The sequence below is a fragment of the Oncorhynchus mykiss genome, chromosome 11 (assembly GCF_057628025.1).
Source record: "Oncorhynchus mykiss isolate SJ-2025 chromosome 11, ASM5762802v1, whole genome shotgun sequence".
Taxonomy (NCBI): domain Eukaryota; kingdom Metazoa; phylum Chordata; class Actinopteri; order Salmoniformes; family Salmonidae; genus Oncorhynchus; species Oncorhynchus mykiss.
The window spans coordinates 27,571,246-27,583,279 of NC_143032.1; the positions used below are offsets into that span (position 1 = coordinate 27,571,246).

The window sequence follows — 12,034 nt, forward strand, 5'->3', positions numbered from 1 at the left end:
GTCCGTGGTTCTGGTGTTTCCTCTCTAACTCTCCTCCCCTCAATCTCTGTGTGGTCCAGGTGAGCAACACGCCAGTTGTGAAGCAGCAGGGATCAGTCCCCCAGCCCTCCCCCCAGCAGCCCCTCCCCAGCGACAAACTGCACGGACACGACATAGCCGCCTCCCCAAGGACCCTCCAGCGCCAAGGGTTAGCCCACATTTACATTTTAGTCATTAGCTCTTTGTGACATTGTGTTGAATATGTTTGTTTTTTAAATGTTTTCAGTGTGAAAAATCTATAAAAATGCAATCGTAATTTAGCAGATGCTCTAATCTAGAGCGATTTACAATTGCTGTTTTCAACTAAAGGAGGTAAAACAACAATTTATCATTGCTACAAAGAGTCTTCAAGAAGCTCTTGTGTTAATTTCAGACTGATGTGAAGAGAAAGCAGAGAACCTCAGGGGGTGATGTACAATGCCACGATCATGCCTTGTAAAACACTGTTAACACATTATTTCAATATGCAGTGTTGAGGTGCCACCTGCTGGTGGGTTAATGGGCAACAAGTCTTTGATAAATCATTGCGAAGACCCTATTGCAGGGTTCCCAAACTGGTGGACCGCGGGCCATATATTTGCCACCAAAATTAATTCTGAATATTTTTGTTCATTAAAAAAAAATAATAATATATATATATATATAGGACCTGAGATGCAATGTCCCAAGAAGGAAGTGACCCTACCTAAATAATGCAAAAGTAAAATTGTATCTTCATTCATGAGGAGAGAGAATGCAGGAGACAGTCCTCTAATAAAGCAGGCAGTGGACCATTTTTTTAGGTGCTGAAATGTAAAGCTGCAACCGCAGCGCAATCAATAGGAGATGAACAGCACCTGCTGTGGTGCCAAGCAACAGATGGAGGAAAAACTACCCCAGTCGAGTAATTCACTTCCACAAGAATCTTCATTTTAATTTTACTTTACAAACAACAAGAGGGCTTAATTGGAGTGTTATTTCCTCCGAGCCAAGGCCCATATAAAATAACTTGGCCTACCTCAGCCAGTTATGTGTCTGAACAGCATCTTTCACAAGAAAAGAAAAATGGCCTAATAGAAGTGGGATTTTTATATTCTTTATTAGGCATACTTACAATTGCAATTGGCAAACAAGGTAGCATCCTACATAAAACAATCATTAAAGAAAGAAAGGTGGTTTGTAATGTCTGAATGTCTGTATCTGGAGATTCGGGATAACCTGCTTCTGTAACCACAAACAGAAAAGAGTGTCAGCATGAGACCTGAAATAGCCATGGATATCACATCATTAATAATGTTAGTAGCGGACACGATCTTGTGGATGTCTGTTGAGAGGGATGTGATTTTGATGTGCAGGCAGTCCTCGATTGACTTATGTGAAAGCCAGTTCCTGTTGTGAGTCTTGATTGTGTTCATAGAAGTTCTACACCTGCATTGCTTGCTGTTTGGGCATTTTAGGCTGGGTTTCTGTACAGCACTTTGTGAAATAAGCTGATGTAACAAGGGCTTTATAGATGCATTTGATTGATAAATTTGATAGAGGAAAAGGAGGACTCGCAGATTTAAGTCGAACCAAACATTGTTAGCACATAAAATACAAATGTCTTTATTGTGCTATGTTTCTCTTAGCGTGACAGGACTCGGCACTCCTGAGCACATCCCTGATTTGTCTCGATGTTTGGAATTCAATCAGCTCAGTTTGAATTGCGGCCTCATCCAGCGAGGCTATCGTTTCCTTGCCCCCTAGTACCTCTGTCTGTCGTTTCTTCAGTGTGCTGAGGTGCAGTAGCCTTCCAGAGGACAAGTCCAAATTGAAAACTGAAGCTTTCTGGTAAAGGCCTCAAGTTTTTCCACCATGTCCTCGACTGTTTTCCCTCTTCCTTGTAAATGCAGATTTAACCCGTTTAAGTGACAGAATATGTCAGCCAAACCAGCTACATTAGAGAGGAATTCTTCAATTTCCCAGAATAAGATGGTCAGTTGCTGTCATCATTTAGCTTTTTTGGACAAAATCCACAACCTGGTCATGCAGCTCGCAGAATTGCTCTTGATCTTTTCCTTTAATCAGCCAGCGCATGTTGTTGTGAAGCAGGAGATCATCGTGGGTGGCCTTCTCTGATTCTGTCAGAAGCTTGTGGAAAATACAGTGTTGTGTGCTTGATGTTGATTATTTATCATGGCTTTGTCCATCACATCTTTTAGCTCAGCGTTTAGTCTGACACACAGCACACTCTGATGGGTGAGACGATGCAAGCCATTCATTTGTGGGGCGATTTCCTTCAACCTGCTGAACAGGCCCATGTGTCTGCCCACCATAGCAGGAGCCCCGTCGGAGACCACAAAGTGTTCTAATGACAGGCCATGCTGCGTAAACAATGGTTCCAGCTTTGTGAATAGGATGTCCCCAGTGGTGTGCCAGTAGATCTTCTTTTAAAGTCATTTCCATGAAAATAACAGCCAAATACACAACTGTACTACATCGGTTTTGTCAGTACTCTCATCAATAGCCAGGGGAAAATGCTCAGCCTTACTGGGCCCCTCCAGAACAATCCTATGCACATCATCCACCAGAGCATGGACACTGTGTCCGGCTGTTGACGCAGACAGGGGCACCTGTTTGACAGACGCAATTATGCAATCCACAGACTTGTCTGTAGCCAATTCCTCAAACTGTCACCATGCACGTTTTAAATAGCTCCGCGTCTGTGAAGGGCATTTTGTGTTTGGTTAGAACCCAGGACGTCTAAGGAAGGCTCTTGTGACCTTCTGTTCTTTTTGTCAGGCCACAAAGGAGGATTCTGCTGCTGTTTTTGTAGCTTGTAGTTAATGCTTCAATTTTTCTGCATCGGGCCTCTTTCTGGGGCGGGAAGGCCACTTTGAAAGAACCATGCTTAGATTCATAATACTGTCTGAGATCGACTTCTTTGCAAACGGTGACCTTTTCATTGTATGTAAGACACACTGGCTTCGTTTTGGAGAAAGATGGTAAGATGAATGCATATCTCTGTCCATTCTTCCCTGAAATTTAGATTTTCATTATCCACCTTTCTTTTGATACTTTTTGAGATCGACATGTTCTCTTGCTATAAAGCTAATTGTTCTGAACGAATGTTGACATTAACAAAAGTAGTGTGGACTACAGTAGGTTACGCAGACCTGTTTTTCCCCACCAATCAATGCACAGAGAAATAAACATAAAATAATAATTGAGTAGAGATATTGGTGATTTTATGAGCTTAAAACTTTTGGCTTGATTCCCGCTAATTGGATCGATATGACAACAGCCAGTGAAAGTGCAGGGCGCCAAATTCAAAACAGAAATCTCCAAATTAAAATTCTTCAAACATACAAGTATTTTACACGATTTTAAAGATAAACTTGTTGTTAATCCCACCACAGTGTCCGATTTCAAGAAGGCTTTACGTCGAAAGCACACCAAACAATTGTTAGGTCTGTACCTAGTCACAGAAAAACACAGCCATTTTTCCAGCCAAAGAGAGGAGTCACAAAAAGCAGAAATAGAGAAGATTAATCACTAACCTTTGATCTTCATCAGATGACACTCATAGGACTTAATGTTACACAATACATGTATGTTTTGTTCAATAAGGTTCATATTTATATACAAAAATCTGAGTTTACATTGGCGCGTTATGTTTAGTAGTTCCAAAACATCCTGTGATTTTGCAGAGAGCCACATCTACATTTACAGAAATAAAATAAACAATAAACATTGATAAAAGATACAACTATTATGCATGGAATTATAGATACACTTCTCCTTAATGCAACCGCTGTGTCAGATTTAAAAAAAGCTTTACCGAAAAAGCACACCATGCAATAATCTGAGTACAGTGCTCAGACAACAAATCAAGTCATACAGATATCTGCCATGTTGTGGAGTCAACAAAGTCAGAAATAGCATTATAAATATTCGCTTACCTTTGATCTTCATCAGAATGCACTTCCAGGAATCCCAGTTCCACGATAAATGTTTGATTTGGTGAATGGTGAAGGTGAAGTCCATCATTTATGTCCAAATACCTCCTTTTTGTTCGCGTTTAGCCCAGTAATCCAAATGCTCAATGCGCGATCGCTTAGTTCAGACGAAAAGTCGGTTATATTACAGTTTGTAGAGACATGCTAAACGATGTATAGAATCAATCTTTAGGATTTTTTAAAATCATAATCTTCAATAATGTTCCAACCGGAGAATTCCTTTGTCTTCAGAAATGCGATGGAACTCAAGCTAACTCTCACGTGAACGCGCGTGGTCAATTCATGCCTCTCTGGCAGACCTCTGACTCAATCCCCTCTCATTCCCCACTCCTTTACAGTAGAAGCATCAAACAAGGTTCTAAAGACTGTTGACATCTAGTGGAAGCCTTAGGAAGTGCAATTTGACCCCACAGACACTGTATATTCGATAGGCAATGAGTTGAAAAACTACAAACCTCAGATTTCCCACTTCCTGGTTGGATTTTTTTCTCAGGTTTTTGCCTGCCATATGAGTTCTGTTATACTCAAACATCATTCAAACAGTTTAAGAAACTTCAGAGTGTTCTATCCAAATCTACTAATAATATTCATATATTAGCAACTGGGCCTGAGTAGCAGGCAGTTGGGCATCTTACTCTGGGCATCTCACTCTGGGCATCTTATTCCTCCAAGCTACTCAATACTGCCCACAGCCATAACAAGTTAATCAGATTGAAATTATGTTATGATCACTGAATTTAGTATGTACTAATCAGATGTGTTAAACATTTAGTTCAATGTGTAGTGTAGGCCTATTCATTGTGCTAATATTATATGCTAATTATGTTCTGGCCCGCCGACTATTAACTCGGGGGGGGGGAATTGGTCCGAAGCCAAACCTAGTTGTCGAACCCTGCCCTATTGGATTGTACCATCGTTTAATTCTTTAGAATCTAAGATGACAAACAGAATTGTTTCAAGATTTTTGGTTCCCTTTAGGTGTAACAACATTTTTTTTTTTTTTTTACACATACTGTATTTAATCAATTTTTTGGGTAGGCACAAAACTACCTTCACACTTCCATTGTTTTTTTTAACCAGTGCAGGTTACCTTCATACGAGCTGAGCCCCGTGGCACTTGTTGGGGTCGTAGAGCAAAACGGAGAGCACCATCATGTTTGTGTGAATCTCCCCTGTCCAGAGAGTTTGTAGGCCACACCGGTCAGACGCTACAGACGTTTTTCGCAGGAAGGCTATTTCCCAGGACGTCTCATGGTCTGACAGACACCGCTCTAGCTCTGCCACCTTTCACTGCATATATCTCTAGCTTAAACTGACTGATTTCTATGGGGATTTCTTTTTTTTCTTTTTTTTCCCCCTGTCACATACGTTTCCATTATGGAGTTACTTAGAACAGTTGAGCCAGCCACGTGTTTGTTTGTACATGGCACAACCAGAGAAAGCGGGAGCAGGTGTTCCAGCTGTGTATTGACGGGTCACGTTTGATATTGAAAGTCCAGTGTTTTTTTGCTTCAATAGAGGGATCAGTGATGTGCAACTATAGTTTTCCTTCACAGGAAATACATTAGTGCAACACATTTGACATAAAATATCTGCAATTTCATCAGATGACAACAGAAGTGGAACGGTATACGGCTGGCAGCCACATAAGTAAATTAGCTTACAATGAAAAGCAAGGTCTTTTTGTTGTTGTTGGGAAAAAAAACATGCATGGCCATCATATTTCTAATGTTTAGGCCTATCATAGAAAGAATGTAGCCAGCTACACTTCCTAATGCTTTACTTAAAGTTAATCTAGCATTTTACCAGAGGAAAGTAGGCTGGCTATACTGAGAAAAGTACTGGAGAAATTGCAACTGAAGCACAAATTACTCTGCCGAGCAGAAATTACAGTAAGAATAATTTCAGATCTGTGTTTACAAAACGCAGCAAGATATGAATTTTTTTCCTGTGTGTAAAACGCAGAATTATGCGTTAACACGACACCTAGTTTAACTTGTTATCCAAGTGGCTGAAATAATATGACAGGGCATCCATCATATTATGTTAGCTTCTTGAAATGTTTGAGAAGCCAAAGCCCTTTGGATGAGTTATTTGTTCAGCTGCCAATGCTATCTTGGTTTCCTTGCTTTTTTTTTCTCCCCTCAGTTCTCGGCCAGTCTGCTCCTCCACCCTCTTCTCCAATTAGAGCAGTCAGATCTGTTTCCCTAGCGACTCCACACAGACACAGCATGTAGACATGCTGCTGGAGAGCCAGTACTGCATGCAGCACAACTTTGTTCATTTGCACAACGTGTCATTTACATTTAGTTGTAAATGTCCAAACATACCAAAAGTGATATTCGGTCGCTCGTACCTATATTCACTACATGACCAAAGGTATGTGGACAACTGGTTGTCGAACATCTCATTCCAAAATCATGGGCATTAATATGGAGTTGGTCCCCATTTTGCTGCCATTATAGCTTCCACTCTTCTGGGAAGGCTTTGCACTAGTTGTGGACTTGCTTCCATTCAGCCACGAGCATTAATGAGGTCGGGCGATTAGGCCTGGCTCTCAGTCTGCATTCCAGTTCATCCCAAAGGTGTTCGATGGGGTTGAGGTCAGGGCTCTGTGCAGGCCAGTCAAGTTATTTCGCACCGACCTCGACAAACCATTTCTGTATGGACCTGGCTTTGTGCATGGGGGCATGTCATTGTATGCTGTAGCCTTAAGATTTTCCTTCACTGGAACTGGAACTTCACTCGGCAGTCCCATTCTGTGAGCTTGGGTGGCCTACCACTTCGCGGCTGAGCCGTTGTTGCTCCTAGACATGTTCACTTCACAATAACAGCACTTACAGTTGTGCACGGGCAGCTCTAGCAGGGCAGAAATTTGACCAAATAACTTGTGGGAAAGGTGGCATCCTATGACAGTGCCACGTTGAAATTCACGCAGTAAGGCTATTCTGCTGCCAACGTTTCTCTATGAAGATTGCATGGCTTTGTGCTCGATTTAGGTGTGACTGAAATGGATGAATCCACAAATTGTAATGGTTGTTACTTTTGTATATATAGTGTATCGTACGTTAACTTTGAGCTGGATTGCCTGTTTTTGCAATTTTGTTTTTTTCCTTCTGCGTTCGTTACCATATTTAGCTAGCAGTATCTGCAAATTCGCTGTTACTTGTGCTGGTTTCCTTTATTGGTACCAACTTGTGTATTAAACTGGTAAAATAAGGGAAAGGGGGATACCTAGTCAATTGAATGCTTTCAACTGAAATGTATCCTCCGCATTTAACCCAACCCCTCTGAATCAGAGCGGTGCGGGGGGCTGCCTTAATCAACACCCACATCTTTGATGCCCTAGGAACAGTGGGTTAACTGCCTTGCTCAGGGGCAGATCAACATATATTTTACCTTGTCAGCTCAGGGATTCGATCCAGCAACCTTTCGGTTACTGTCCCAACGCCGCCCCACTACCTTTGTACTTGTTGATCTTATTCTGTGGTGTTCCGTCTTGTCCGATTTGATCAGTTTGACCCTCTCCTAAAGTCTCCTCTGTTACAACAACAAAGTTGGCGATAGTGTTATTACAACAGAATATAATTAACCCATAATATGCAGAATTGGACTGAACCCTCTCCTCTCGTTGCTCCTGTCATTCCACAGCAGTCAGAGGAGTCCGTCCCCAGGTCCCAACCACGCCCCCCCCAGCAGTAGCAGCAGCAGTGCCCCCACCACCACCTCCACACCCTCCAGCTCCTCCACCCGGCCAGCCTCCTGCTCCTTCACCCCAACCCTAGCGTCACACTTCAACGAGAATCTCATCAAGCATGTCCAGGGCTGGCCCGCCGACCACGCAGAGAAACAGGTAGGTTACGCATCCCAGGAATTGTATGTATTAGTTTGTTTTTATTTTAACAGGTTGTCCAACTTGATAAAATACCTGTTTTTCAAGGGAGATCAGTAAAGAGCTATATATAGATTTGATTTGGATACCTGATTCATGTCGTTATTCTGACGTGAACCTACATTCATTATGCGTTGGTCAGAGTCATGGCTGTTGGTATTTGATTATGTCTTGTCATAACTTCACTGCTCTCTGCTTCGGCTATCCCAGGCGTCCAGGCTACGTGATGAGGCCCACACCATGGGAAGCATCAACATGTCTGAAAATTGCACCGAGCTCAAAAATCTGAGATCCTTAGTTCGAGTCAGTGAAATTCAAGCGACATTGCGCGAGCAGAGGTAAGAATCCAGACCATAAGTTCCATGGTAACATGGTAATATGTTAAATTATTACAAATATTTTATGTCAACTAATACATGTTTATTTTTTACTCTTTCCTCTAGGATATTATTTTTGAGACAACAAATTAAAGAACTTGAAAAGTTGAAGAATCAGAATTCCTTCATGGTCTGAGGACTTGACTTGAAGAGAGGAAAGGGGGGAGAGACCCATTGCACATGGTTGGAAGAGAGCTCTTGGTTGGGAGAACCATTGTGTTCTTGTTCTGTGCCCAGTCTTAACACTTTTGAGCTGCAGTTGGATTGGCTTTGGACCACTGGACTGGGCTTTGAGAGGGCTTGGTTAGGTGGAGAGAGTGAGTGGTTGATGGTTGTTGTGGAGGAGAAGAGCGGAGAGAAGGGTTAGACATGGCTTGCATCCCAAATGGCACCCTTTTCAATTTATACTGCGCTACTTTTGAACGGGGCCAACAGGACGCAATCATGGTTGGTTTTTGTGCCCTGGAGATGTAGATTTCTTGTAGATGTCATCCATGTTGTAAATATGTTTTGTAGATGACTGAAGCCATGGAAAGCCATGTTTATCAAAGCTTTTGACATCCAAACGAGTCAACGTTATGCCCGAGGAATCAACAGCTTCAGTTCATAGCCTTCTTCATGTTAAACGCATCAGTCGGGATATGTCCCAAATGGCACCCTATTCCTTATATAGTGCACACTATTCCCTATATAGTACACTACTTTTGACCGGAACCCTATGGGCCATGGTCGATAGTAGTGCACTAAATAGGGAATAGGGTGCCATTTGGGACAAAGGCACTCAGTCTGCAGACTTCAAGCTTTTTTGTTAATAGATCAGTGAACCATTGCCTTGAGCATGTCTGTGACCTATGACCTGCATGGAACTGGAAGTTAGCGTTATAATAACTGAAACATAAAAAAATACCGTAACGCAAACAAAACAAACTCACGTTTTAATTTTCTAGTTTTCTCTGCTCTTGCATAATAATAATAATAATGCTCTATGGATGAAACCCAGTCATATTTGACGAATGTATTACCCTCTGGTGGAAGTATTAAGGTTACACAAACACACACGATGTCTCTCAAATGGCACCCTTTTCCCTTTATATGCCAGTACTTTTGGCAAATGTAGTGCACTATATAGGGAATAGGGTGATGTTTGGGAGACAGGTACCCATCTCCACCATCCTCCTAAAAAGGTTAATCATGCCTGGTTGCAATGGTTCAGAGATCTGTTTGTTCACAGCTCACAGTAGCCAAACCAGTGCCTGATGGTGTGATGGGGGGGGGGAATTATGAAAGAGCACAGCAATGTTGTGATGTTTTTTACATCCAGGTTAATTCCCGATGCTAGTCCCTCCCTAAACCCTGCCCCTGGCCACACCCATTACGTGCCGAAGCCCAACCCCCCTGGTCTAGCTCTTCTGAGGAGCCGCGGAGCAGTTGTCTTTCTAAAACCCTCCTGTTGGTTTTTTCTTTCTCAAACTTTCCAGCTAAGTTATTTTTGTATTTTTTGGGGGGGAGAACTGTACTTTTATTAAATGTGAGGTGGCACCATCTCGGTTCAACTAAGAGTTCATTCCTATGTACATTTGATAAGGTAATAATGGAGTTTAAGAAGAGGTTTTAACAAGTTTAAAAAGTTGCAGTGATTACTAGTATATCAGAATGTTATAAATTATTGCTACACATTTTCCTTTGCACCCTGTTGTGAATGAGTGCGAATGAGAGCTATTAAAGAAGTGGTTTGGGGGGGCACTACCGAGGCAAGGTGTGGGGTGTGTCTGAAATGGCACCGGATTCCATTTTGTACTGCACTACCTTTGACCAGGGCCCATAAGCAAGACTAAAATGGAGAAGACAGCGATGTCATCATTTTCAAGATTCTTCAGCAGGTCCACTGGGAGCCAAATGGAGCGCCCGGTGAACTTACCTGAATGACGCAGTTGGAGCGCTTAGCATGTTCTTTGTTATGACATTGTCTCAGTCTTCTCTTTTAGTCTTCCTGCCCATAGGGACTGGTCAAAATGTAGTGTACTATATAGGAAATAGGGTACCATTAGGGACGTAGGCATGGAGATTATGATCGCTGCCCCCACACACCATGGTCAGAGGTCGGGCAGGGCAATTACAGCCAGGTCAAATGTGAAATGTACGTATTGTAATAAACATGCTAAACTCAAGCGAGCACTGGTTATTTTATTGGAGTTTTCTGTTAGGTTTTACATTTGTATTATTACTATTATAACGCTAGTGCCTTGTTGAAAGTCTTAAGTCACACAGCCTCTGACATGGAAATAAATGTACCAAGTTTGTTTTCGGTTTGATCAGTAACAAAGATATTCAATAAGCATGCCATGCATCAATCTACATAGGGTTGTTTTGGCACTCCAACCCAGAATTGCATCTTTGTATATGTTGTGTTTGTTCCCCTGTTCACTCTGAGTCAGAGCGGGAACAGTGTTTCTATCCCAAATAGCACCCTATTCCCTATGTAGTGCACTACTTTTGACTGGGTTCCATAGGACTCTTGTCAAAAGTAGTGCACTATATAGGGTATCTGGTGCCATTTGGGAACCATATGTGTCCTCAGCTGTGACATGTTTTTCTCCACTGTTCTATTATTCTAGTGAGTCTGTGATTTGAGCTGCACCAACACATTCAGTAAATATGACCACATTGCTTTGTATATTGTTTTCCTCTGAGTATATTGAATAAAATAAATAAAATATGCCTCTATAGGACCAAGATGTCTCTGTTTTGCACTTTGAATTCAGTTATTTTTGGTTAAAGTGCTTTGTGCTGACCTTGCCTGAGTGTCAGTCTGTGCTACCATGTTTACTCATTGTCATGTCAGACCTGTTTGTATACAAAATAAGTGAATGCCACACAACTAGACTATTTGAACCCTTGCAACAAAGACCCATATGTGCATTTTTAGATTAAAACATATTTTGTTTCTTAGAACGCATATAGCGGTTCTTGTCATTGTGGCCGTTTGAATAGTCCTTTTATGTTGATGTGAATATGTGGACTGCTGCCATTAGGAAGCTGGCAATACCTGCCTGTCCCCTCTCCCCACTCATGCTTATCTTCTAGTTGTCCTGCTTTACCCAATGAAACTCCATGTAATATTCCTGTTTTCCTTCCCTTTACCCAGTTCCTACTCTAGATTCCTCTCCTCTGCAGGACAAGGAACCCTCTTAAAATCAGTAGGTCTACTGTGAAGGGCTCCAGTTAATGTCACTGATTACAAGAAGTATGGAGACTGCAAATATCATTTTACCCCCTTTTTTCTCCCCAATTTCGTGGTATCCAATTGTCTTGTCGCTACAACCCCCGTACGGACTCGGGAGAGACGAAGGTCGAGAGCCAAGCGTCCTCCGAAACAACCCAACCAAGCCGCACTGCTTCTTAACACAGCGCGCATCCAGCGTGTCAGAGGAAACACCGTGCACCTAGCGACCTGGTCAGTGTGCACTGCGCCCCGCCCGCCACAGGAGTCGCTAGTGCGCGATGAGACAAGGATATCCCTACCGGCCTAACCCGTGCGACGCTAGGCCAATTGTGCGTCGCCCCTTGGACCTCCCAGTCGCGACCGGCTGCGAACCCAGAGTCTGGTGGCACAGCTGGCACTGTGATGCCTTCGACCACTGCGCCACCCGGGAGGCCCACAAGTTATATTTTACGTTGAACAGAACACACACCACACCAATGTTTCACACATGAAACCAAAGGAATGCCAAGTAGATTTGAACCTTGAG

The 12,034-nt window shown here is 42.5% G+C and overlaps 1 protein-coding gene and 1 pseudogene across 1 annotated transcript in view; one reads left to right on the top strand and one right to left on the bottom strand.

The window, feature by feature from the left end:
* Nucleotides 1–11,018, top strand: part of waca (WW domain containing adaptor with coiled-coil a) — a 44,408-nt gene extending 33,390 nt beyond the window's left edge. Inside the window, exons 10-13 of the mRNA XM_036935253.2 lie at nt 60–187; nt 7,668–7,869; nt 8,119–8,246; nt 8,352–11,018. Of these exons, the coding sequence (XP_036791148.2) occupies nt 60–187; nt 7,668–7,869; nt 8,119–8,246; nt 8,352–8,421 (528 nt within the window). The 3' untranslated portion in view covers nt 8,422–11,018. The remainder of the gene's footprint in view (nt 1–59; nt 188–7,667; nt 7,870–8,118; nt 8,247–8,351) is intronic.
* On the bottom strand, nt 1,580–5,168 carry LOC149979536 (general transcription factor II-I repeat domain-containing protein 2A-like; annotated as a pseudogene).
* Nucleotides 11,019–12,034: the final 1,016 nt, after the last annotated feature.